The sequence below is a fragment of the Rhamphochromis longiceps genome, linkage group LG22, assembly GCF_057381845.1.
Source record: "Rhamphochromis longiceps isolate RC_006_pf linkage group LG22, R_longiceps_female_GT1.1, whole genome shotgun sequence".
NCBI lineage: Eukaryota > Metazoa > Chordata > Actinopteri > Cichliformes > Cichlidae > Rhamphochromis > Rhamphochromis longiceps.
Window position 1 is genome coordinate 8,585,244 of NC_140577.1, and position 27,206 is coordinate 8,612,449.

The following is a 27,206-nucleotide window of genomic DNA, read 5'->3' on the forward strand; positions in this document are numbered from 1 at the left end:
TTTGAGTGATATGAATTAATTTCTGTATTGTCATGTGTGTTAACTGTGTTACTGTTGATTTTATAAACTGATGTCATAAATGACCATAGTATTTCGTTACCAACTTAAATAGGACTTTAAATAAGAGCTAAAGAAAAATCTGGTTTAGTAGATTAGTTTTATCTCCTAAAAATACAGTAATTATTATTTTTCCCCCTGAATCAGGTCTTATTGTGATTAAGATCTGAGAAAATGAAAACAATTAGATATAAACACAGTCTGCAAACCAAACTAGTAGAACTACACAACCAAAGAAATAAGAAGCTATGAAAACAAACTCTGATAAATGTTTCAAAACTCTCCAAAGGAGGATAATGTATTTTAAATGAAGTTTTGTCTTTTTTTAGGTGGATAAAATGCTGAAAAATTGAGTAGGAGAAATAACTTATTAGAAAAATGCAAAAATAAGTGCGCCAAGGACAGAGCCCTGTGGAAGCCCATTTTTGATTGGTTGAGATCTGTGGACCAGCTTTTGAAAATGAAAGTTATTATTTTAATGATGAAAAAGAACACTTCTTTATCATTACTCTTTAAATACAGTAATAGCTAAAAAGGTGTTTTGTTTGTTTTTAGTTATTTGCTCAGGTGGAATGGTAATCTATGGAGGTCCAGACTGTTATAAAGTTAAAGCTTATTATCTTTTTGTTTATCTTTACTCAGAGGCTAAAGGTGCACGCCGTCTGTCTTTTGGCTATAAATGTAGCAGGAAACGGGCCCTTCAGAGCACCTGCTGTATACACTGTGCTGTACTCATGTCACTCAGAGTTCAACAAGGACACCGTTTAATTAAAGATAAGTGTTTTATAGAGATAAAGCAATTAAAAAACCCACGTTAGACCATATAGGCAGGAAGCGGAGAGACTGTACATTGCTGAGCTAATATGAAGTTATGAGCACAGACGGCCCGGAAGTGTAGACACAGATTAAACATGGATGTAGTGACACAGTTATAAAGTGTGTGTATTTGTGCTCTGCAGAGACTTCAGACAGTAACTGATAACCGACTTCAGGCCATTTCCTGTCAATAATAATGAACACCGCACTCGTGCGCAGGTGCAGAGATGCACACAGCTCATAGCCCTTTATCGTATCCAAGTATACACTGCACTCAGTGTGCACAAACAGTTTATTTTGAGCCGTCAGGCTGAATGCTGGAAGCAGGTGTGTTTGCGTACTACTTACATGGTTTTTGCATGGATGTAGAAATACCTCAAACACGAATAATGCACTGTAAAAATACTAACGTGTTTAAAAGAAAACTGGAAATACATTTTGAAAACATTTGCTCTGGACTGCTTTTATTACTACTTAATTACTTGCGTAGTAAGATACTAGTGCATACCAAGAGCTCAGCTAGTTTATTAGTTTAGCTAGGACTGCAGCTAATGGGATTTATTTTACAGCAGCATTTTTCGATATCACAATAACAACAACATAGTATTTGTAATGTTTCTGCAAAGAGCAACACCTTGATTTACAAAGAAAGGGCAAGTCCATCCATATTTGGATGCAACAGCACTTTGTGTTTCACTGATGACCGAGGGCTCCCTTCAGTTTTTAGTCTAGCAGTCAGGTGGTGGAAGTAAAGCCATTATTGGAGAATCAGCCTCAGCTTAAAGCTAAGAAGGACAGAAGTAGCTCTCCTTAGACTCATGCGTCTCAGATTTTGCAAAAAGCCTCAGTGTGATGTTTGGAAACAAAGACTGGATGTGACACTTTCTTCAAATCACGACAGCAACACGACTTTTATACATAGAGTATTTATTCCAAAAATTAAATATGACAAATTAAAAAAAAAGAAAAAAGAAAAAAGGCTCAACTTAGGACCAGGATCAGGTGAGTGTTAAGACAAACTTTAAAAGTCCTTTAACATACAGTTGTACTTATTAATATCATAAATTAAGAAAAAAAAAAAAAAAAAAACATTTTCAAACTCAAATTTTTTTTTCCTTCAAGAATGATATGCAGCCAACCTTCAGAGGCATCTAAAGATTCATTCATTTTGTGGGGAATCCCTTAACATGGGAGACGGGCACTCGTGGAGAAACAAAAGCTCTTTGTCCAAGTCTGTAAACGTCTGAACTTCGCATTCGAAAACAAAATGAAGTTTTCATACAGAGACACGCAAACACGGAGAAAAAGGAAGGCCGGCCAAACCGATTGCACAGAAATTTTACAGCTGCTTCATTATTGCTGTCCATTTAAGAATGAACACACAAAACGCCAACCGAGGACAACATGCAGTACGCCTCACAGAAATAAATAAATATGCTACATCATGTCTACACTGAGATATTCGTTACCTACGAGTCATGAGTGCTTCTTACCCAACCCACTCGCCCAAGTTATGATTTGTATTACTGAAAAATGTTTGGTTTTAGGTTGTGCTCGAGTGCCCGTTCAATAAACCAATCCCTGCAGGCCTTTTGGTCCTGTCAGCTCAAAACGGATAAATTCTGCATATTTTTGTGTTCTTGGCATACATGTCAGAGGTATCCACACACATTACAGTATTTCCAGGTATTAATATATACGTATTAATGTAGACTCTGGGCTCAGCACACTTTGAACATTTTTTTTCCAGCACCATCAGAAAAAGGCACAGTCTGTAACGGACAGGAAAACAACCCCCCAAAAATAAAGCCTCCTCTCATTAATATGCAAAATAAAAGGTTTAGTATATGAATAAAAATCAATGTCCTAAAGCTTCTCAGATGAGCTTTTGAGATGATAACACAAACAGAGTGTGCGGAGGGCTGAGGATTCATCTGATCGCTCTATGACAAGACAAACCTCGATCACATACATAAACCTAAATTTGGAAAGTTATCGCAGACCTCTACGTTATTAGTTATTAGGCTTCTGCTTTAAATAGGACTTTGTTAGAAAAATAAGCAATACATGTATTTCATTATTAAATGTAAATATAAATATGTTTTTTTTTTCTTTAAAAAGGGGGAAAAAAAAGGCATCTGAAGTCCTGTGGCATCACTAGTGGAGAAGGGGGTTCCTGTAATAAGGCTGTCTAAAGGTCAACTTACAGAGACGACCAGAGCACCAGCAAACAACGTTAAATATGCCCGCCATTACTTTTGCTATTGTTCAAGTAAAAAGCAAACAACCCCCCCAAAACAAAAACAACTAAAAGAAATGCTGGTAATGTCTGACATTAAGAAACAGCCTCGGCCAAACATAAAGAAACCTAACGAGCACTTCTCTCCCCCGTGAATTTCTGTTAAGTGCAGTAAAATATCCTTTTTGCTTTTTGTGTATAAATATACAGTATTTATGTTTATCTGCTGAAATATTAAATAAAACTCCTCTTATAGCAGCTGATTCTGGTGACACGTGGCAAGGAGAGCGTCAGCACTCACCCCGACCAGGCACATGGGTTTGGTCCAAGGGATGAAACCTGAAGGCTTCATGTGTGTTAAAGTAAACTGAAGGTTTGAGATGAGCAACAGCCTGCGTGGGGCTGGGTGTCCAACAATAACAGCAGTGCAGAGACGTCAATGACGGACTAAAAGTTGAAAAATAAACAAAGATGTCAACATCACCACCTGCAAATCCAAATAGAGGAAAAACCCTCCAGGGGGAAAAAACAAAACGTAAAGATAACTCTGCTTTTGAGAAAAGTGTCATCTTGGCACTCAAACTGCAACGATTAGTCGATTTTCGGGGCCAATTTATATCAACTTGTCAGATACTGGTTTTTGTTGTCATTATTTCTTCTTCTTTTAAATAAAGCTCTTTCCATAAATTTTTCATGTCTGGCTAGCTCAAAATGGATGGGATGCACCAGATAAATACTGGCCCTGCATCAGTGATTATAGCTGCTGAGATCAGTCAGCAGGGCCAATAGCAGCTGATGCATTGTGCATTGTGCATTTTTATTTAATTTCATTATATTTCAAGGAAAACACGTTACCGTTCTTCATCATACATGATAATGAACCACACATATTTAGATTTTAGACTCTTGGGGGCCAACAAAAGAAATTTGATGCATCGCCCTCAGAGTTTACAGACTTCTGATTTATTTTTTTAAACATGCAAATGACTGAAAATAAGGCCTTTGTAGCTGCACTAATCCAAATTTGTTTGTGAAAACAAATGAGACAGAAACCAGCAATAAAAAGCTGAATTTCAAAGGCTGGGACAGCGAATCCTTCTCAAACACAAAATTTATAATCTCGTTTGAGATTGTTAAATACATTTAACAAAAAAAGGGAAAATAAATAAGAATCAAAGCTGCTGCCTTGAGTTTGATCATTTCATCATCGGGAAAACCAGGTTGGTGAACAGTGAGTGTATTTTTGATGTTTTTAGCCGATGTAAAGGTTTTCTTTAGTAAATAAACCAAATGAAATGCATTTAGAGGTCTGGAACCAGGAGACCAAAAGCACCATTTAGAAAACATCATGACCAAGGAGAGCGGTCAAGTATAATTACTGTTCAAATCATCTATGTGCCGAAAAAAAAAAAAAAAAAAAAAAAAAAGATTAGCTGTAAAAATCATGAAAACAATTTTTTCTGGTTAACATGATGAGTCTGTAGGACCTCAAACATTTTTCATATTCAGATCTGTGATTTAGAAAAACAAAAAACGCAGCAAACATTAGCAATCACACTTGGCTGGCGGTAGGATCATCTACAATCCAGTGTGCTGTGTGTGTTGTTAACAAATCGACTGTTTTGAGGCACCCAAACTGTTTCAAAAAGACCTTCCATCCCACCAATTGTTCAATTTCTAAACATATCAGGCACTTTAACAACACAAACCTCCTCAAACACAATCAGACCTCATCACGACCGAGCCTCACGTCTGAGGCATCAGTCCTACACGGTCACCAGAATGTCAAATACTGCACATTCCTGATTCCATCTTCATTGTCACTTCCCAGATCTCATTAAGAACAACACAAATACTCATGAAAACACACCTGCGCTCTCCATTTTAACACGTTATTGCACTGAAGGAGTTCTTCACAACTGAATCGGTCAGTTTTTTTTCCCCTCTCTTTAAAAGTAAAAACTGGGAAAAGTCCAAAGGTTTGTGGTCATCTACACACTATTGCTGTAAATTATTCTTAATTTAAGTTGAAAAAGAAAAATCATAAATAGACAAACAAGAACAAAGTCCATTTCATGGCAATGACTTTGAATCTTATATAGTTCTGTTTATGCACCTCGCCTCACAATAAGGCGACAAAGCCTCAAAACGGCTGTACGTGGCTCTGCTTAGAAAAATGAAGATTTCATTCAGTGTCTGTGTTGGTAGAGTGCAAAGTTATGCTGCTTACTGTCTGGCTGACAGACTGAGGAACCACACAGAACTGGCTTAAAGGGAGACAGAAGAGAAACCACTAAGGCAGCCCGCCCATTTACAAAAGGTGCCAAAGCTAACATGCTGCCACGTCGATCACACATTTGCTCAGTGAAACAACACAGACAGGCTCTAGAAAGCCAAAGAACAAACATGAACATTAGGCTCAACATGAGGTTACAAAGCAGGTCAGGTCCTCTGTGATTCTACCACCAATGCACCAAAAATAATATATATTTTTTGATTACTGGCTGCTCCACCATCCTTTAAAACCCCAAATAATCCCATAAAAATAAAACTGAGTGTCTGTAAAATGCAGAAGGCGAGGACACGGCTCACGGGGAGAATGAGATGGAGGTCCGGAGCACCTTGGCTGGTTTCAGATTACATAACATGGCTGGACTCCTCTAGGACATTCCTACACAGCCGTCGTCGTTGTTTGGCTTCAGCAAAGCTGCGCCAGCACAGAGTCACTCCGGATCAGGAGGAAGTTGGGCACTAAGACTGGCTGAGTAACTGGGAGGTGGAGTGAAGTGGAGGGGTGTTTAGGCGAAGTACATGGTCCTCAGTGTGTCGTGGTGGATCTGAACAGCCTTGGCCAGAGCCTGGGGGTCCCTGCCGTTACTCTGCCCTGAGACATGGCTGCCCTCCGCACTATGACAAAAAAAAAAAAAAGTTATTAAAAAAAAATAAGTACAAGGATAACAAAGGTATACAGAGATACCTGAAATGGTTAGCCCCCAGAAAACCTATGGTACTATGATTATTTAACCCTCACTGATGCTGTTGTATTAAAAGTCATACTATTGGCCTACATCAAGCTACAAAAACTACTACAGAGATAACAGCAAAATATTAATGCTAATTTGGATTGACTGAAACAAAAAGGTGATCATATGAAACTGTTGTTTTCGAAGGGTACAGGCAATATTAGTCATTAGAAGTTCAAGTCCTCTGGGGTTTCATGAAAAACACAAATACAAACATTAAAATATTCGGGCCCCACCTGTCATGCTCCTTGTCGACCAGGTGGTAGCGAGCGCGGAAGGCTACAAGGTGAGCATAGTAGGCAGGTGCTGGGATGGACACGGAGCGTGTGCAGCGGACGTAGGTGTGGCACAACTGGTAAGTGAGGAGCTGGAAATCGTCAGCGGTGAAACAGTTGTCATCCCATAGTACGTGGTAGTGAGAAGGACGACTGGTACCCTGGAGGGAGGAAAGCGGAGTTAATCGCACCCAGGAGAGAAAGCAGCTCCAGCGAGAGGCAGCAAACAATGAGCGGCTAAAATTAGGTGAAGCTGGTAGGCCTGTGTGTTTGACAGTAACAGGGTTCCCTTCTCCAACAGCTGCTGAGGTCTCAGTTACGCAGTAGAGTGAGAGGTGTAGTTCTTAGGGAAATGCTTCAAACATGAACATGAGTGAAAGAGGCAGATTCCAGGTTTAACTGACAGGTGGCAGAAAGGGAAATTAATTCTGGTAATTAACAAGTAATGATTGATCAACACGTCACAAGCCAAATAATTTATTTTTTTCACAAATGAGAGACGTGCTCCAAGATTGCCTTAAAGTGAAGCTGAAACAAAGTCACCTGAAAGTTTGCGTCTGTCCTTAAAATCTTACCTGGATTCCAGCGTGACTGCAGAGGTAAAAGTCAAACTCGTATGGGTGGGTGATGTCTGTGTCCACTGTGGTGCCAGCAGGAATGTTTCCACTTCGTCCCACCTTATAAGAAGAAACAACGTAACAATATACTGGTTGAAAATAATTTGAGTTTATTTATTACAAAAGCAAGTCTTTTTCAAATATGCATTGACTGGTGTCCAATTACATCTTTTAATCTTATCTTTTAAAGATCCCAAATCTATTTCAAGAGTACATATGATCAATTTGTACATTTATAATTTCATCATCTCTCTCTCTCTCTCTCTCTGATTATGTACTCCTCCTCCTCCCCCCTCACACCTCCACCTCAAGCCTGATCTCCTGAACTGAAGTCAGGGCTCTAATAACCAAAAACGTGCATAAACATTCCTATTTCTTTCCAGTATTATCACAATTACTTATTGCCAGCAGATTAAACATGCAACCCTCCTGTCTCCAGACACCTTACAGTGATTTGACTAAACATCATCAGCTGGTTACACACTGTACCTTTAACTTAAAGTTACAGGTTGTTTTTCCATCCAGCTTTCCATTAACCATTACAGGCCATTGTTTCCAGATTTTAACCACATTATACAAAAACAGTAAGTTTCTAATATGACTAACTAATTAACTCCTCGGAGGAATGGGACAATTGGGAGAAGTGGTAGTTTATTTCTCACCCGCTCAGTGCGATCTGCGCAGAACAGGCGTGTGTGATGGCGTTTCTGCACGACGATGTAGGTTATCCCGGGCTGGTATTCCTTCTCGAGACTGATGCATGCCTCCCTGATGGCCAGCAGCTCATAGTACAGCACCTAAACACAAAATAATACAGTACACATTCAAAAAGTAGATTTTAGAAAATCTTATTACAATACAAGTGGGGAAAAATTACTTATTCTTCGTATCTGATGTGCACATTACCTGTTACTAATTTTAGTTAAACATTCATGGTATAACAAATAAACAGCATTTCTTTGGTGTTATTTACCAAATAATAAACAACTTCGTGTACAAGTTAAATTGGTGTTTATGTGGTGCCTGAAAGAGTTTCCACCCAAAGGAAAACTAACAATAAGCCTTGAACAATATTTTTTTTTTTTTAAAGTACCTGTCTGAACTGGCCCTCTGACACTCCATCCCTGTAGAAAATGATCCTTGTTGGCTTGTAGCGGGTCGACTTGTAGAACTGGATTAAGAGCTCTCTCACCATAGAGGCCAAATCCTGGATGACCTCCTGTCTAGGCCTCTGGACCCGCACTGTAGCACAGTACCTGCAGGGGTGGGCATCCATACTGCCTACCACCTATAGGAGTGTAGACAATTGCAAAAAACATACAAAAAACAAAACCCTGCCATCATTTTCTGTTAAAAATTCAAAAGTAATACTTTAACCTAGCCAATTAAATAGTATCAACAGTGCAAATAATCTTCAACAACATTTCTATTTATCCGATACATTTCGGCCTGTTTTGTGACTCATCACTGCAAACATGAGCCCGAGAACAAGTACTCAAACCACTATTAACAACAACAACAACAACAACGATTAATTGCTTTTTAAAAGGTCCCCACAGTCAGCTGACTGTAGTCGCAGCTTGACCTCACAAATCTTAAATCTTGTAAGAGGAACTAACACTCTGAGCCTGTGAAATGCTCTTTAGTGCTCTGTATTCAAGTACAGGAATTTTAAAATAAATCCAAAGATCTACTGAGAGTCAATATTAAAAATAAAAAATAGGAATAATGTGAGCTTGCTTAATAGAGTGAGTTAATATCCTGGCTGCAGCCTTTTGTACAGCCTAAAAAGATTTATCCAAGCCGGTAATCAGGGCATTACAGTAATCCAAGCACGATGACACCAATACATGAATAATTTTCTCCAGTTCAGCTAAGGAGGGAATATGTTGCAATTTATAAGTGTTTCTTAAACGAAAGAAACCAGAACAGGAAAAAGATGTTTCCTGACGAGACGACTCACCGCTGCAATAGATGGCTTCTTTCCATCTCCTGCAGGAGGATGAGTGACATCAGCCCCAAGGAAGATGATAGGTTGCTGAAACACAGTGGGTCTGGAAGTAAGAGAAAAGAAAAAAAAAAATTATCTACCAACCAATGTGTCATGAAATGACACAGATCAAATGATTTTTGGCAAACAAACCTCGAGGAGAAAAACAGAGGAGAAAAAGCGCCAACTGTTTTCATAGTTTTAAACTTTGAAACAAATAAACATTGTAAATCATTTATTTCACAGCTTTTTCTAGCTCATAATGTCATAAGCAGTGTTGGGAAGGTTACTTTTAAAATGTATTCCATTACAGAATACATGCCCCAAAATGTATTCTGTAACGTATTTCGTTACGTTACTCAATGAGAGTAACGCATTCTGAATACTTTGGATTGCTTAATATATTATCATGCATTTTTACAACTACGTGAACTATTGCTGTGTGATTTATTACTATTACTGGAGGTAAAGGGACCTCTGGCTAATAGGTCGGTTCGTGTCGGGCTTGTAGCCGAAAAATAGCTTTACTTTGTTGTGTGGGTCAACTTTTCTGGGGGGGGGGGGAGAGAGAGAGAGAGAGAGAGAGAGAGAAGCGTACAGTCGAGTCTTAATAGCTTACTTACAACTGGGCTCGTCAGGCACGCTTCTTGGCTGCAGTGGTTATTATTACATTTACATGCTTCCAGCTCCCGTTTTTGCTCGATGACAACTCTACTTTTTGACTCTCCTTTTTCTCCCACCTCGCGCTCACAGACACATAACGAGTATGGCAGTCCATTCTCCCTGCAGCACGGACTACACTGCCCATGAGGCTACATTCTTTAGAGCAGGGGTGCCCAATCCCAATCCTCGAGAGCTACCGTCCTGCAGCTTTTAGACGCATCCTTCTTCTGACACACCTGAATCAACTGAATGGCTTGTTATCAGGCCTTTGCCAAACCTGATGGCATGCTGAAGAGGTAATCACACCATTTGATTCAGCTGTGTTGGAGTAGGGATGCATCTAAAAGCTGCAGGATAGTAGATCTCAAGGACTGGGATTGGGCACCCCTGCTTTAGAGCGATACCTGTAGCATTCTGCCTATTAGCTTAGCACAACAACAACAAAAAGGCGCTCTCTCACCCAGGAAACACGCAGAGCGAGAGCGTCACCCTGTAACGATGGCAACCGCAACGCTGCCGCCTGGAACTACTGTCAAACAAAACCGAAATGGTCCTGACCGCCACAATATGAAAGAGGAAAGTACCGCCGTGTAATCCATTTATTTCAACAAAGTAACTGTATTCTAAATACCACCTTTTTTAAACAGTACCTGAAACGCAATACAGTTACTCATATTTTGTATTTTAAATACGTAACGGCGGTACATGTATTCCGTTACTCCCCAACACTGCATATAAGCACTTCAGTGAGAATGTGTTTAAAAAAACCAAACAAAAAACCATCAAAGTCTGTTAATTTCAGTTTGAAGTTTTGTGAGCTTACCGCTGATGTGGAACCAGAATGTTGTTGATGCCTCCCAGTTTGACATTGATCTTGAGGCAGAGGTTAGAGAGGGTCTGAGGGGACGTTTTTACTACGTTCTTCACCTGGACGCATTGGGTGGCCATGCCGAGGAGGGTGTCACCCACCCGCTTCACCTCAGCTGTGGGTAATCAGAAATATTAGTCATCCTTTTACTCTATGCAGGCATGCTTGATAATCATATGTCAGACATATAAAGCCATTTTCTGCTTCGATAGAGTTTAACTTCAAAATCTTTTTTTTTTTAAGAACACAAAGATATTATTGTTAAACAACACTTGGTTTAGAAATTAAAAGATCTTTGTACCATAGACTGGTGTTTTGCCAGGTAGGATCACGATGATGAGCTGTAGTCCAGCGTAGGTGTTCTTCAGGTGTCTAAACATGGGCTCCACGCTGTCAGCTCCCTGGGCATATTTACAGAAACAGGGCTGGCCTTGGATAGGCATCCCAGCATCCTTTGAGATTTTCCGCAGCTGGTCAGTGAAGCTCCTGAAAGAAGAGGGGGGGGGGGGAATTAAAGTTTAATGAGCAGTATGGTTCTGAAGATTAACAATCCGTACTTAACTTATACCTCCATAGAACAAATCAAATACCTTAAATAACCAATGAAACTTTGTTTCAGTTTACTTTTTGAAACTACAACAAATTGTTACTAAATTAACTTCTAAAGCAAGTCTAACATATGTATATCCACTAAGTGCTGTTTCACAGTTTAACCACTTTGTAATAAATAACCAAACCAAGCTCACTTGAGGATCTCTTCTCTGCACTGCCTCTGGGTGGCAAAGCAGGCGATGGCCCACATCTTGATCTCCACTCCAGTGTGAAACTGCTTCCCTCTCATGTCCCAAACCCCGTGACTGGGTGTGGCCACTGTGCGGTTCTGCAATGACAGTGTAGGGTTGATCCGCTGGGGCTGGCAGTCACACAAACAAATATAATACATGGACAATGACAATGTATGGATTCATAAAACGTAAGCAGCTAGTGGGAGCTCAGCTGGTTTTCTTAATCGGCTGAGTGACTGATTGGCTCATTATTTAGTACGGTAATATTTTTGCTGCTTTTATTCTTTCTTTCGTCATGCACATGCAAAGGGAAAAAAATTAATTTTATGATTGACATGCAAAACAGAGCCACTAAAAATAAATCAACATTATCTGTGTAGATGATCTCCCTAAACAGCATTCATGAGTTAAGGTGTAATTAAACAGAAATCACAAACATGTTCAGAAAGATGAGAAAATGTTAGCTGAATTAGTTTGTAGTCGAACAGTGGAAGCAAATTAAAGATGATTTCTCCTCCCAGGGTTTTCTCCACAGGAAAACTAGCTAATTCATTTACTTAATGAAATTAGTAAATTAAATTCATTTACTTTTGTGTTGCACATCTCCACCTGCTAGCATCTCCTCCTTTTCACACAATTTTGGTGTCAAGAGCCACAGATTTCGTGGATATTTTGGAAAGTATTGTGCTTTGTTAAGGATGGATGATAACTTTTTTTTTTTTTAACATCATGTAAACATTTAGAGTTGTATTATTGTGGATGATGTGGTACGGCATAGCCGTTCTGAAGTGAAATTCACCTGCTTTATAAATGTTTTTCATGTAATAATTCTGACTATGCGGCACACTGACCTTTGAGAGAGAGTTGCATAACTGCACATTTTTAATCATAAGAACAAATCTTTTTAACATGAAAAAATATACACAATTTGCAAAAAACAATCACCAACACCTTCACATATATGAAATCTCATGGCTGAAATACATGTTGGGGAACGCTTTCTGTCAGTCAGCTCCTTTCTTCATCCTCAATTTAGGTTTATTTAACTTGAAAGTAGCACAAAGGTTTGCTAAAGGGGGCAATTTTGCTTCATTTCTGGTTTTGCTGCTTCTGTGTTGGACTCTGCATAGATAGGGTTCAAACAGCTGATCCCAAGTGCAGCAAAAGGAAACCAGGTGAAGCAGAGGCTAACAGGTGCCACAAAGATTGTACCCCATTTGTGATTGTCAGTGGAATCAGGACGATCCCAGGATGCCACTTGGTTTTCTCAAAGCAACGGCAAGGACTTTTTTTGGCTGAACCTCATCTCTGCTGATATTTCCTGGTGCAAATTTGCCTCATTACACATACTTTCTGCAACTGCGCTGAAGGAAAACTGTGCTTCTAGTTTGTTGCAAACACGCCATAAGACCATACTGTTTTGGTTGTGTAGGTTGTTTCTCCCCCTCAGATTTCAGGCCCCTCTTCTACGAAAGCAGCGTCCAGTTTGGATTCAGGAGACAGACACACTCTACTTTTAAGATTAGATTTAACTTTTTTTTGATAAAACATAGTTAGGGCTGGATCAGGTGACCCTGAATCCTCAGTTATGCTGCAATAGGTGTAGGCTGCTGGGGGATTCCCATGGTCCATTGAGTATTTCTTATTCAGTCATCCTTTTCCCAACTCACAATGTGTTAATACACCTCTCTGCATTTAATCATTGGTTCTTATTAATCTCTGTCTCTCTTCCACAGGATGTCTTTTGTCCCGTCTTCCTCCCCTCACCCCAAACCGGTCGAATCAGCAAGTCGCCCCTCCCTAAGCCTGGTTCCTCTGAAGTTTTGTTCCTGTTAAATTTGAGTTTTTCATTCCTACTGTCACTAAAGCTCTTGCTCATAGGGGCTCATTTAATTGTTGGAGTTTTTTAATAATATAAATCACCTTGAGGCGACTGTTATGGTTTGACGCTGTATCAATAAAACTGAAAAAAAACAAACAAACAAACCCAAAAACCCCCCAAAAACTCTTCCTGTGGCTAAGTGGAGGAAATCCTGTTGTCTGCAACACACACAGAGACATGTAGAAGGACACACACATGCGTATGAAGCGTGATTTAAAGGGGAAGGTACCATAAAGGGTTCAGAGCTCACCCTGCCACCATACTGCAGCATGGGGGCTGGCAGGACTCGACCCGTCACCTGAGCCATCTCATCTCGCACACGGAACTGAAACTCCTGGACAAACGGGTCGGCGTCATAGTTTGCACTCCGCACCTAAGAAGGGGACAAAAGTCTATTTATTCAAAGACACCAAAAAACTAAATCTCCCATGCTGCATTACTTTTGGCCTACAGGACACTCACCAGCCTGCTAATCTCCTCTTGTCTGTCTGGTGCAGAGCGGGCTGTGGCTTTGATCATGGTTGATGTTTGGTTGTCTGTTAGCTTTTTAATACAGCGCTGTCCTGCTACAATGTTGCACACCTGAAAGTAAAAACAAAAGTGTGGAAGCGGTTAATCAGCTGCATTTCTCAGGAAGGTATTGAACCCAAACGAGTCACTGACAAAATGGAAACTACAGTAGACCGACTGCAGTGGAGTTACATATCTCACATTTATATCTTTTCTGTGAAATTTTAATCAACTTGTAAAGCTATATTTTACATTTTCATGTATTTAACAAGCCAACTACCTACTCAAAAGAACCCCTTTCTAAACTTCCATTAGTTGGAGAAAACAAACAGCATCACAAGATGGATATAATGGTAAGAACAACAACAACAACAAAAAACACAACCCCCCCCCAAACAAACAAACAAACAAAAAAAAACAAACCCTCCTAATTAATCCTGTATTTGGGAAATTCTTTCAGTTAAAATGATAGTGTCCTGACTTATTACAAGTTTTGAGTTTTCCTGTATGATCTTAATCATCAAGAAACCGTTCTCAAACCAGGGTAGTTTACACAAAAGAGAAGGCCCAATGCTGCTTAACACCATCCATCCTTCTCAAAGGAGACAGTGGAGCTTGTTGAAGCTGTGGCTTGAGCCACATAGTGTCATAGACCAAACTTATTCAAGGATTCTGGTATTATAATACTAAAGGCTTGAAACGTTAAACATGAAGGTAGGCTACCCAAGATGAGGTAGGTTAATTTTTTTTAATATGACCTACCTATTGAGTAGTAACATGCAAACTGAGCCCAGGTTCAATAAATCAAAAACAAGTAGGCCAGATGAGGACATGGCAGTGTTTCACTGGTAGTGCGCTGCTCTGAGTGTTAAAAATAATGTGTCAGTGCCATTTAAAAACAAACAAAAACAAAACAAAAAACCCCCACTAATGTAGTGCGTTTCTTGTTATGAATCCAACACCATCATTGTGAGCTTACTGGCCAAACAGTCGACCCTATGACCCTAGATGCGAAAAAAAGCTCATTTTCTAAAACCTTTATTTAACCAGGAAGTGAAACTTGAGATTAACAATCTGTGTTCATAGGGTGTCGTCATCCAACATAGGCAGCATTAACCTAACATTCTTAGATGCCAACTTCATGGAAACTCCATAGAAGGGCCCTGCCAGGTTTAAACCTCGCAGTCCCAAGAATTCATGTCACAAAATTCATTTAGACCTCAGGAATCAACGTGTGTCGACTGTCTTTTGTAGAGCGAGAAATGCACATTGTTCTCAATCCCAGTAGCAAGTAACCTCTAATGATTTAAAATCCAGAGACTGTTCTTTTAGGGTTTTAGGGCAAACTCCTACGATCAACATTAGTTCTTACCTCTAGAGGCAAGTAGGTGTGTTTCTGTTCCTGTCCCACCTGCAGACAAGGCAGGTGGGGATATTTCAGCTGCAGATTGTACTTCTCTCTGAAGTACTGAGCCACTGTGCGCTCAACTGTTTGACCGTTCTCAAGCTGCAATGGAAATCTGAGGATTTGAAAGTAACAAGAATGTGTTATTGTAAGCCAGCAACAGCTTTGAGTGCGAGTTAACATCTACTGGGGGAGCAATATGGAAACGTACGTCTGGAGGCTGGCAGGGCGCCGTGTTACATTGCAGACTCTGTACTTCCTACGCATGGTTCCACAGTGTGTCACTTCCACTTTAAGACCTGTAAAGATTTAAATGATAAGCAGTTAGCTCCCCCCCAACAGTGGAACTACTGATACCTCAATTACATACACGATCTTAAATTATCTGCAGCAATAAACAAAATGTTATTACTGTGACACTGTGATAAAAAACAAGCAGAGGCTGTCACTCCTCTGTGATGTACCTTTGATCTCTTTGGTGAACTTGACCCTGTGGGAGTCTGTGAGAGGGCGTGGCTGCTCGTCAATGTTGTGAATGTCCAGAACCTCACACATGAACTGAATGACTGGCTGGGCTTTGTAGAAAGCTGTGGCTGACACTGAGAAAACACAAGATGAGTTAGGACAGTCAAAATGGTAGGCCAGAAAGATTCATTTTCAGTCACATAACCAAAAGTTACTTTTGGGAAAATCTAATTGTTGCAACTTTGACCAGTGCCACAACAACAAATCAGATCAATATAAGAATGGTGAAGCCTTATGTAGACAGCCAAGACATGCCGAATTGGTTTAGAGGCTTTGATTAAGACAAAAAGGGAAATCTGAATTTGATTATAAAAGTCATTAAACAGCTGGACACCAAGAGCTGTAGCACATTCTGGATTTTGTTGTGACAAAACAGTAACAAATACTGAAATGTCTGCTTTTCCCAAAATTTCCTAATGACATTAAAAGTTACAGTTTTGTGCTTTTACTATCGTGCCAAAAAAAGAATTATAATACGTAAGTTAACGTGCATACACTCAGAAGACCTTTCCAAATGTAATGAAATGTAACACAAAACATCCAAAGCTTACCAATTAACATGAAGAATTCAACTAGAAGAATTTAAATCAAACTGAAGTTTACAGGAATTTGCAAACCTGCTTATAAGTCAAACAGGTCTAGAGACCAGTCAGTGTGGCCTTTCAACGTGGCAGGGATCACTGACTGGTTATGGATAGGTGACTAAGGGGAAGGCAGAATTAATTCCCTGACTGGCGAGTGGTTGCTGGCAGTCTCCGAAATCATTTGCAGAGAGAGTACAGCAGCAAAAACCTTCTTGTGATGGCTTTGGTTGCTAGCAGATTGCTCTGGTTGCCCACCGAATGCATGAAGACACCAATTTGCTTGCCAACACTCACGAACTACCCACACTGTGATAAATTCCTGAAAGTGTGACGGAAACTGAAAACAGAACATTTGTCATCAAAGCAATAGACATACCTTTTGAAATAATTCAGCAATAAGATGCAACTTTTACTCTGAAGGCAAACATTCTTAGCCTCTGTCACATTATGAGGTTCCACTACTGCACTGCAGTGAAACTTCCAAACGCGTTGGTCCATAAATTGCATCCTCCACGCAAACTATGGGCAACCGCAGCAATCTGCTGGTGACCAAAGTAATCATAAAGCAACTAGTTTCATCTAATGACTGCCTGCACCATTTAGCGCCCACTCACAACCAATCAGGAATCATATTTTCTTTGAGTAACTGGTTGGCAGCCATTCCCAAACCTGCTAATCTGTCTCCAAGTCTGTGTGACTAAAAAGAAGACAGCTGAAAAAACTCAGAAAAGAGAAAAATGGTAAAACTTGTAAAAATTTTAAGACCTTTACTTTTGTACAGATTAACTAGTAGTAGTTAAGTTTAGTGCACACACAGTAACAATCATGTCATCCTAATCTGGGCAAGAAAGCATATGCGTATTCACTACATGCATTCCTTTTAAATGTTCCTGCTTTCACCATCCTTACCATCAATATTTAGCATCATCTTCCACATGGCTGGCCGTACTGACTGATGGAAGCCGAACCAAACTTCTCTTCCTCCACCTAGTGGATGGTCATAGTCCTTTGGGGAGGAGAAGAAGGATCTTCCAACAGGGGTGTACCTGGTGACGATGTAGAGGACACGCAGAGGTAAGCAGGGAACAGAAATTACACTTACTGTGATAGGAAGCGACATTCCCTGTGGAGTTCACTGGGTACAGCAAAACAAGCCATGAGTTTCATGTCTCAAACCACAGGAGGCTCAGAGGGTTTGTGTTCATGTTACTGAAAGTTATTTTGGTTAATGGATTCACCAAATGACACATCCCAAGGTAGATTACATAAAAAGATGCTTTTAATCCATCTCTGCATGTCAAATTCAAATCCCAGTGGGGTCATCTACTAATCTAAAAATACATCTACCTGAGGTATTGTAGATGAAATGCAATACATGAAATGTGCAACTCTGTTGTGGTTGAAATGCTGCATAATAAATTAAGGGAGCTGTATATCTCCAGGATGCGAGCATCTTTGGATCATATTTCCTGACTTGAGAATTAACTAACAAAGACACTACTCACATGTTTAATTCAGATTACATTATTTAGCCTTTACAGTTTTTAATCACTTAAATGTAAAATGCAACAGAGTAATGGCAAACAAGAAGCAAAGACATTCTGACAGAAATAGGACAAATGAACGAAATCTATGATTAAATTATGCAATAAGATGGCAAATGAACAGCCCTAAGAGCCAATCAGCTAGGGCTGCACGATTAATCGTTAGAAGATCGCGATCTCGATTCATACTTATGTGCGATCTCATTTCCAAACGACAACGATTTAAAAAAAAAAAAAAAAAAAAAGACGACGACACCGCATTTTGACCCGGGACGTAATCTGCATGAAAACAAGCGCTCACTCTTCCTTGTGACGTGTGATGCTAAAATTAGCAGGGAAAAAACGACGGAGAACACGTCAGGGATGACGAGAAAGTGACAGGAGAAAATCCGTCCCGGTCAACCACCCAAACATCAATAACGGGAACCTTATACAGCGCTTCCCCCGTCGAACTCCCGCAGGCACAAAGAAATTACGGAGGCCATCACTTATCACCTGACCAAAGATATGGCTCCCATCAACAATGTGCAAAACGAGGGATTTAGGAAAATGATCAACACCCTAGACAAACGCTACACAGTGCCGTCCCGCAACTATTTTTCTATTGTTGCACTACCTGCTCTATACACGCAGTGTCGAGCAACGGTGGAGACGGAATTTCAAGCAGTACAACATTTTGCGGCAACAACAAAACGTAAGACATTTGTTGTTTTTATGTTTATTGTTTTTATGTTCAGTTTCAACTGTTACGAAGTTGATGTGCAGTTAATAAGTGCAATAAATATTTATACTGGAAAAGAGAATCGAGAGAATCGTGATCTCAATTCTAAGCCAAAAAAATCGTGATTCTCATTTTATGCAAAATCGTGCAGCCCTACAATCAGCAAGGTCAATGGGAAAAAAGTACATTGTTAGGACATGAGTACACAGCTGAGCTTCGCAGCAGTTTCAGCTGTGAGGTTGCAGGTAAATCTACTTGTTTTCATAAGAGCTTGGTAAGTGTACTTATTCTTATTGTATTCAGAATGTAATTTAGCATTTCATTTGCTCAAGTGCTTTGGTGGAATTAACCAAAGATGGCGAGGACAGCATGATGGATTGAGCAATTTATGATGCTATAACCTTATATATGTAAACTGCAGAATAGTTTAGAGATAATCTGCTGGATTTTTAAACCAGATCATCCTTCAGAAATTAAATAGAACAATTCAGACAAAGGCTTCAACTTAATATCCAGGAAGTTTCCAATTGAATGTTTCCAATTGAAGACACTTGCTAAACAGTAGACATCAATGCCAGTTATTTTGAAATAACATTAAATAATTCAAACAAATGTTTCATATAATTTTCTAGTTGTTCAGTTTAGAAAGGTGTTTATCAGCAAAACAAACCTTCACACATGTGCAAGACAAGAAACTCACTTCATGGAGGGCAGATGCCGAAGGACAACATCCACAGCATGAACAGGGTTAGTGCTCAGAGGTTTATCCAGGTCCAGTGGCCCTGGTGCTCCGCGTCCTGTCAAGACTTCATGTAGCATGTGCCAGCTGACTAATGACACAAATTTAATTGAGACTTTAAAAGGTCGGTCCTTCCCACCTTCACCTGGCAGGGTGACATCCAGATCAACCTGTTTAAGAAAAGAGAAAAAAAAAATGATACAGGGGTTATACTTAATCAGTGGTACCAAGTGTTGAGTTCTCATTTCTCAATTAAAAGACAAAAACTTCTAGGACTCTACAAAATATGACTTATTTATGATGATCAAACTTTTTGCCCTTAATTTGTGTGTGTGAATAAAAACTATCTGTACAATCATGTCACATTGGAGCACTTTATGAATTTCATCAAAAGTGGGCCTAAGCATAAAAGTGAACATGATGTGCTTATTCGACAACATTAAATCCAATAGCAGGCTAAAACCAATCAGATAACATCTGAGTCAGGCGTCATATTTAACTGACATCGCTTTATGCAAGCAAGTTTCAATTTGACTTCTTTTCCGTGCTTTCTCTGCACATCTCTTTGGTGGGAGGGACCAAGACTTGAGTGGAGGTGAACAAGATTAGAAATGAAGAGGGGAATTTATTTCTAAACTGTTAAACAGCTTTATACTTTGATATAACCCCATGTCCAGGGTAAAAGGTTGCTGGAGTTAACTAAACCTAAACTTGTGTATTTAAAACTAGCTCAAATTTAACCCTTTCATCAAAGTGGTCACATTTGTGTACACTGCCTACTTTGATGCTGGGAGTACAATTTATTTGCATTCCAATTTCTGTAATTCCAATTTGTTACATTTTGCTTCTGATAATGCCTACATTAATTAATAAATAAAAGACTCAAGCTCACATCAATAAAAGTGAAAACTGAACTAAAACTCTGGTTACCAAAAATAAGAACCACCTGAGCAGGTGAGTTTTAGACATACAAATGCGTACTGACAAGTTCAACTCTCGGGCACTAGAAATCAATATCATAGATAAGAAGCTGCTGACAGGTGCAACCTAAACAAACCAACACCACACAGAGGATCTAGTTTCTTACCCCACCAGTGGCCACAGGAAGTGGGCTCACAGTGTAGAGGCTCTTCTTCCCATCATAAACTGGCAGCCGGTCACCAAAGATGGTCACCTTAAAATGCTGCACCATGGAGTCCACTACCTCCCTGCAAATGATCACACTGCAGCGTCACTATTAATGTATGCATAAAAGTGTAGGTGTAAAATGCAAAGGAAAAGTAAATAATGTCCTGTTAGTTCTTCTGTAAAAATCTACACAGACAGTAATGTTAAATATGAGCCAAATTACCAAATAAGTTTGGGGATTTTCCCTTACCTATTGACCCGCCGCGGGCATTTATCAGGCTTAATGTCCACCTCATACAGGTAGACATCAATCTTGGGGATTTCCACCTGAAAACAGTTGGCCAGAAGCTTGATGGATTTTCCAAGGGTGCCATAGCCCGGTCGCCGTGGCAATGTGAACAGCGCTTGGGCTTCAACGGCTCCTAAAGCAGTGACAATAAAATTATAATTATTGTTTTATTCCAAAATTAAAGTAGCCAAGAGGCCACAACCTTGGGCAGTTAATACAATGAATCATTACAAGACAACTGAAATAAAACCATCAAGATGCTATTTCAATTTGACAGCGGTGTCTGTCCAAAAGAGACACACCCTTCCTTTGCAGTAACCCCCAAGTCACTCCCAAGCTGCAGGATTACTTTAGTCTACATTTATCTATATTTGTTTATTTTGTTAATTATATTTTCAGCAGAAAAAGCTCAAAGGAATGGAAACAGTTTTATGGACATGTTAAACAACAGCAGAGTTTTAGCTTTTACCGACTAGTATTTACTGTAAATCTAATCTCACTTCTCAATTTTTGCTCTTATACACAAATGTATTCAGTGTACGGTAAATTCATACAGCACTTATTCTTTGTACGAAAGCACATAATCTATGTTGCATTCACACCTACGGCTAGTGTGGAATCACCGATTACCCAGATGTGCATGTCTTTAGACTGTGGGAGGATGCTGGAGTACACCGAGGGGGAGGAAAGGCCCCCACCTACCAGGAGGTTCAAAACAACCTTCCTTCTTGCTATGAGGCAACAGTGCCAACCACTGCACCACAGTACCACCGAGTGTAGAGCACCCTTACAGAGAGAAAGGCAAACTGAAGGAAGGAAGTGGTTAATAAGGAGGAAAAGTGCAGACAGTGTAAGCCGGTTCTGATGGTCAGGGATGTTAAGCATTGCCTCATTTTAAACCGACAAAACTGAAAGACACAGACGAACACTGCGATTCCCACATCAATCTGATAATGGCCGTAGGAAAGGTTACAGAGTTGGGTGACATTTTAAAATAAAGACTAGCTTGGCGGTCACAGATTTCTGACTGACATGGCCTTTGCCAGACAGGAGAAGGCGGCGAGTGACACACCACGCTTATTTGACATCAATTTTCATAAAATACCAAACTGGAAAATACACATTGAAAGAAAAAAGAAAATGAAAATGACATCACACAACCACACAATTTCCACGAAAGTGACTCAGAGGATCCGCAAGACAATGTTTGCGCATACATACACAGCTGAAGCTGTAAAGGCACCAAGACTTTGAGCACTTGGTTGCTGCTGAAATGAAAGTGTGAATCAGAGAAAAGAAATTCTACAACAGTGATGAAGTGAGGACTATGGCTATGAAATCAGTGCAACTGAGAAACTGGGGGTTGAAAAAGTTAAACTGTTTCAGGTTCTGAACTCTCATCTGGATCTGAATGTGTGATAAGGAGGCATTATTGACTAAAACAATACACTTTCTGCATGATGGTTACCCCAGGTTGTTTTATTCCCTTGTGCCATTCCCATGGTGACGGCACCCATGCTGCCATAATTCTCCATGGTAACTACAACCGTGCCGACAGGAGGAGGGAAGAGCAGGCCAACATGGATTTACCTTATTTATCCCTGAGCTGCAATGAAGAAGGAGAAAAAAAAAAAAAGAAAAAAAAAAAGGTTCTTCCTGAGAGATATGATAGCTCAGGCAGGTAACAGGGTGCCCATTATCTATTTAAGAGCCATCAGTATAGCAAAATAAAAGATCAAAAATGTCAAAATCATGTATTCTATTTAAGCTTTTATAAAAACACTAGTTGGGTATATGTCTATTCAACACAAGGATAAGGATTACTACACTTAACCGAAACTAGATGTGAAAAATTAAAAACAAAAAAATAACCAAAAAACAAGGGGGGGTGAATTTAAATATGTGCCGTTTTAAAAAAAAAAAAAATGAATGCAATTTCTTTTCGTCTTCAGTGTGAGTATATGACCCGGGTTTTTCCTGCTTTCAAATAAATTTCCAGCATCTATCAAAGAGGTTTTTCGTCTTTGACTAAAGAAAATCACAATTACGAAATATTTTAAGATCCCCCCCCCCCCACCAGTCTGGTTTAATCAACTGAAATTCTAGTTCAGCTAAAGGCAAAAACTAAAAATAATAATTATAATTAGACTTCTATTCAGATATCGGACTCTTCTATCACTTTCCATGGTTTTTATATGTAGTTTATTGGACTAATAAGTTCTTACATGCAGTCGCCTCTCCAAAAAGCTCCATTCTGAGTTAGGAATTACCCAGAAACTTTCAGCCCAACAAGCTTCAGAGTATGGATTTTGTAACCGAAGTGCTGACATTTAGCTCCATGAGTATTTGGACAATGTCACAATCTTTGTAATTGTTGCCCCTTTGATTTTGAAGCGCACTGTGATGGTATAAACTAACAACATATCATTAATGTACAGCTTTAATTCAAGGGGTTTAATAAAAGCATCTTTAGGATTTAATTATCTTAATACAGTCCCTCATTTTCAGAAACTTGAAAGTAACTAGACAATTGACTGACAAGTTTTGTTTTGTTCCCTTGCATTCTTATGAAAAATTAAGGCAAATAAGAGATCTGGAGTTGATTTCAAGTGTTGAACTGAAATGTCCATTACTGGCACTTCCAGAGGACAGGCAGCAGCTACTGCACCAGTAATGTCCCAAAAAGACAAAGGCTCACTTTAGCCTGAGCAACAATGGAGAGATTAATAACCACTTATCAGGCTGCTTCAATGTACAAATGCACCACACAACCAGCAGCCACCCACACATGGCTGTAGTTAACCCACATATTTTAAAAGAACTCCACTGATGAGATACTGTACAGCCACCACAGCACCAACACTGGAAGCTAAAAGTTTTAAAGTGCATCCTGGAATAATAAAGCAAGTGTTGGTTTAATCTCCTTAACTTTATAGGACACAAGTGTTTAAATAGTTGTGGTGTGAATATAATCTGCTTAATTAAGCAGGCAAAGTATGATCATCAAGTAGAATTTAATAGGCAAAGCTGAGTCAATCCTCACGTGCAGAAAAAATAAAATCTGAAGATGAACTCTTTTTAATGTCTCATTCTCAAGTTAATAAATAGGTATGAATTGTTCAAACATCTTATTACCATCACACTCAACATCACAGCTCTAATGAGGGGAAAACTGAAAGCAGGATTACCGCAGGATAACTTCAGCCTCAGTTTTTATTGTTACAAATACATTGGCATGGTTACCAGCTCTGCAAATATAACCCTGCACCAGAGCAGATTATGTTAAAGATTAGAGATCAGTGCGTGACAAATTACCAACTACTGGCCAATCAATTCTATGAAAAGTAGCATCACCATTAAGACCTCTTCTGAGGGAATGCAAGGGAGTCAAACATTTCTTTATAGAGCATCTAAAGTTTGTCATTTTCCTGATGAGCCTTGGTAAGAAATACATTCTCTGAAGCAACATTATTCTGTGATTTTCATACTAGCTGCAAACAATTAAAATTTTATTATTCTAAAACCCTTAATATACACACTCCCAAGAGAAGCAGATGAAAGACTAGGACTTAACAGTATTGCAAACTTTTAAACAGAAATTCAATGCCATATGAATAATTCTGTCTTAAAAATGGAGCTGCGACACTCAAATCTGTTGACAAAAGATCTTGCCATTTTTTCTTAAAATACACTTCAATTAGACCAATATAGTAGCACTTTTTCAGACTAAAGTGAATTTCATGTTGCCATGCTTCTGTTTGCATAGCATAGCCTATGCAGAGTGAAGGATTTGGGATACGCAACCTATAAAGACGTGCATGCATGCAGTCAGTCATGCAGTTGATATTCACCTTTGTGTGATCATTTATCTTGACTGCTTATGTTTGGTTAAGCAAAGTCAAAACAAAGATCCTGGGTATAATAAAATTTGCATTGTATTACAGAGCCTTGCTTACTGAAGGAAATAAACAGATACTTCCTGTGTTTAACTTATTAAAAAAAAAACAAAAAAAAAACAAAAAAAAAAACAAACTTTCCAGAATGAAGTCTAAACAGGATATGAGAGAACCACAATAACTTCACTTCCAAAATATCTGTGTACTGCATTACAAAAATTAATAAATAGAAAAATTATAAACTGAAGCTGAGCTGGGGTTGTGCCGCTTACAGCTTAAGGTGCTGTATAAAGTCAATGACATTTATCAGTCTTTGAGACTCCAGTGAACCACTCCATTAACTGCAAATAGGTTCACAATGGTTCCAGGTTTTCTCTGTTTTAAGAGCACATCAATGACTCACCCAGGAGGTCACAGATCCCAGAACAACAAAAACAACCACCAACCACAACAACCAACAACAAAGTACTGGGCAAAAATGGCATCCATGGGAGAGTTCTAAGAAAAGAACCACTGCTGAGCTCGTCTTACATTTACCACCCTTTACTACCATTGCTACTTCAGGACTTTGATGACTTGCCATAATTGAATTCTGAATCCATTAATTCTGCTCTAACAAAATGCTGAAGGAGAATGTGCAAAGTACACCAGCAAATCCAACACTGAAAGACTCTACAAAAAAAAACAAAAACAAACACCAACCACAAACATGAAGGTTTTGGAGTGACCTTAAAGTCAGAGTTCGTGCTTAAATCTGATCGACATGCACTGGCATGAACTTAAAAACAGGCATTCATTCTTAGAAGCCCTGCAATCATGAGTTAAGACAACCCCGTAAAGAAGAATGAGTCAAATTTTGAAAGAGTCATTGCCAGTTATGGAAAATACATGATTGCAGTTCTCACTGCCAAGGGTGGCACAGCCCATTACTCTGTGGTAATGGATGGTTTTACTTTAATAAATTCAATAATTTCAAACCTGCAATTTATCTTTACTCGGGTTCTCTTAATCTAATATCAGAATTTGTTTGATGAGTTGAAACACCCAAACCTGAAAACATGACCAAAAAAAATATGAAATCATTAAGGGAACAAATACTTTTTCACAGCAGTGTATTTACAATGGTGCCCTGGCAAAAGAGAAAAAAGTAGTGCCGGTATGTCTGAAAACAGACAGACACGCTGAAGTGAAAAAGTTTATTGTTAAAACTTTTCAGGCTTGAAAAAGGCCCAAATCTGAAACGGGTAAAGGGGATGGAGAAAGTATGGGTCAGCTTCAATGAACCAGTCAACATCTATACCTCGTCCCTCCCAGTCCACCACTGGACTTTTCCCAACACAATCATTAACACAGAAACTGCTACCCCTGGCAAAAAGTAAATTGATTTATGACCCTCCATGCCTATCTGATTCATAATTAACAAAGACAGCAGTTAACTAAACATTATTCAGTAGGCTGAGTAACTATGGCAGCAGTGTGGGTGGGTGGATGGATGGATGGGACATACCCCCTCCCTCCCAGTCTTCAAGCACACCTGGTGGCATCACCACCTGCTTTTGACAACCTACACAGTCAAAAAAGAAACCCGTGAGACTGGTTTGGGGGCAAACACGCAAATACTAAGGGGCTAAGTTTGCCTTTAAGGGTTTGTTAATACAACATTTTTCAGGCTTAGGCAACAGCAACTCCTTGGTTATGCTTGGGGTTCAAACCCAGTCTAAGAAAAACTGGTAGAAAACCACGAGGTCAAATGTCTCCCTTGTGCAAGGCGCTCAACTGACCGGTAATCTCTGGGAACAGACACCACTGAGCTTTTTTTCTGTATGATAACCTGAACACTTTAAAAACAAAAAAACAAACAAAAACGTATGACACCAAATTGATTAAAGGAAAACTCCTAATTCAAAAACCTGTAATGTTAAATGTATGAGAAGTACCACATACGGGCTCAAAATAACTCGGCAGCACCTGAACACCACATTAGCACATTTAGGCACGGTGGTTAGTTAGTCCGGGATCCCACCTGTTGTTCCGATTTCCATTCATGGGGGTGTCTGTCCGGATGAACCGGCACTTTATGATCAATAATCCTCGTAGATTAAAATGTTCAGTGTGGTTCCGCTGGCCCCGCACGCATCAGCCAAGCTCCGCCGTTCGTGATATCTTCTCCCCGGCTTCGTTCGGTGAAGTCGAACCGGGCCGCTTCGCTGTCCCGTCGGTTAGAAGTCTTCTTGTCTCCCCACTACACCTGACCTACATAAACTGGCAGATTAAAGTTGAATGAAATGTCTTAACTCCGGACTTTGGCGTTGTAACTGAAATAAGAGCAGAATTATTATCGGTGTTAAGCTTTTTTTTAAGACACGAAGTTGGTGAAATGTCTACGGTAGCGTTAGCAACTGTGTGTAAGCTAACGACGTTAGTTAGCTTTAGCCAGCGACAACTAACAGCTAAATGGCAACCCGAGATTGACATTAATATTTACCTGCTCGACTGCTGAGTTTACTGTCAAGTCTGTTTAACGTGACAATCCCGATTTCAACTTTTTTCAAACAAATATAAGAGGCTCTCTACCTCGGCGTCCTCCTCAGCGTCGGCGATAAACCGGTCTAAAATCTGCTCTTACGCCGCCCTCTGTCATACTTAAGGG

At 39.6% G+C, this 27,206-nt stretch overlaps 1 protein-coding gene across 4 annotated transcripts; it reads right to left on the reverse strand.

Annotated features, from left to right (window-relative positions):
* Positions 1-1,837: 1,837 nt before the first annotated feature.
* On the reverse strand, positions 1,838-27,206 carry ago3b (argonaute RISC catalytic component 3b). Of its 4 annotated transcripts, none has more exons than XM_085396682.1 (20): positions 27,042-27,206; positions 26,580-26,818; positions 20,622-20,793; positions 20,331-20,451; positions 19,205-19,413; positions 17,149-17,285; positions 15,595-15,729; positions 15,342-15,429; positions 15,098-15,245; positions 13,678-13,797; positions 13,466-13,588; positions 11,295-11,428; positions 10,850-11,034; positions 10,504-10,663; positions 8,991-9,081; positions 8,121-8,315; positions 7,690-7,824; positions 6,986-7,087; positions 6,372-6,571; positions 1,838-6,019 (listed from the first exon to the last, which is right to left on the reverse strand). In XM_085396682.1, exons 2-20 carry the CDS (start codon positions 26,596-26,598, stop codon positions 5,911-5,913), a joined length of 2,583 nt encoding a protein of 860 aa, XP_085252808.1. In that variant the 5' UTR covers positions 26,599-26,818; positions 27,042-27,206; the 3' UTR covers positions 1,838-5,910. The 4 variants fall into 4 exon arrangements, with proteins under 4 accessions (XP_085252808.1, XP_085252805.1, XP_085252806.1 ...); XM_085396679.1 differs by having other exon boundaries at positions 13,445-13,588; XM_085396680.1 differs by having other exon boundaries at positions 13,445-13,588; positions 26,580-26,871.

What these genes read in the sequence shown, in the direction of transcription:
- ago3b (XM_085396679.1), bottom strand. An exon ending in CGGCATCTGCCCTCCATGAA is followed by an intron (nt 17,286 to 19,204) that starts GTGAGTTTCTTG and finishes CATCGTCACCAG; the next exon opens with GTACACCCCTGTTGGAAGAT. An exon ending in AAGAGGAGATTAGCAGGCTG is followed by an intron (nt 13,589 to 13,677) that starts GTGAGTGTCCTG and finishes TCCCCTTCTTAG; the next exon opens with GTGCGGAGTGCAAACTATGA.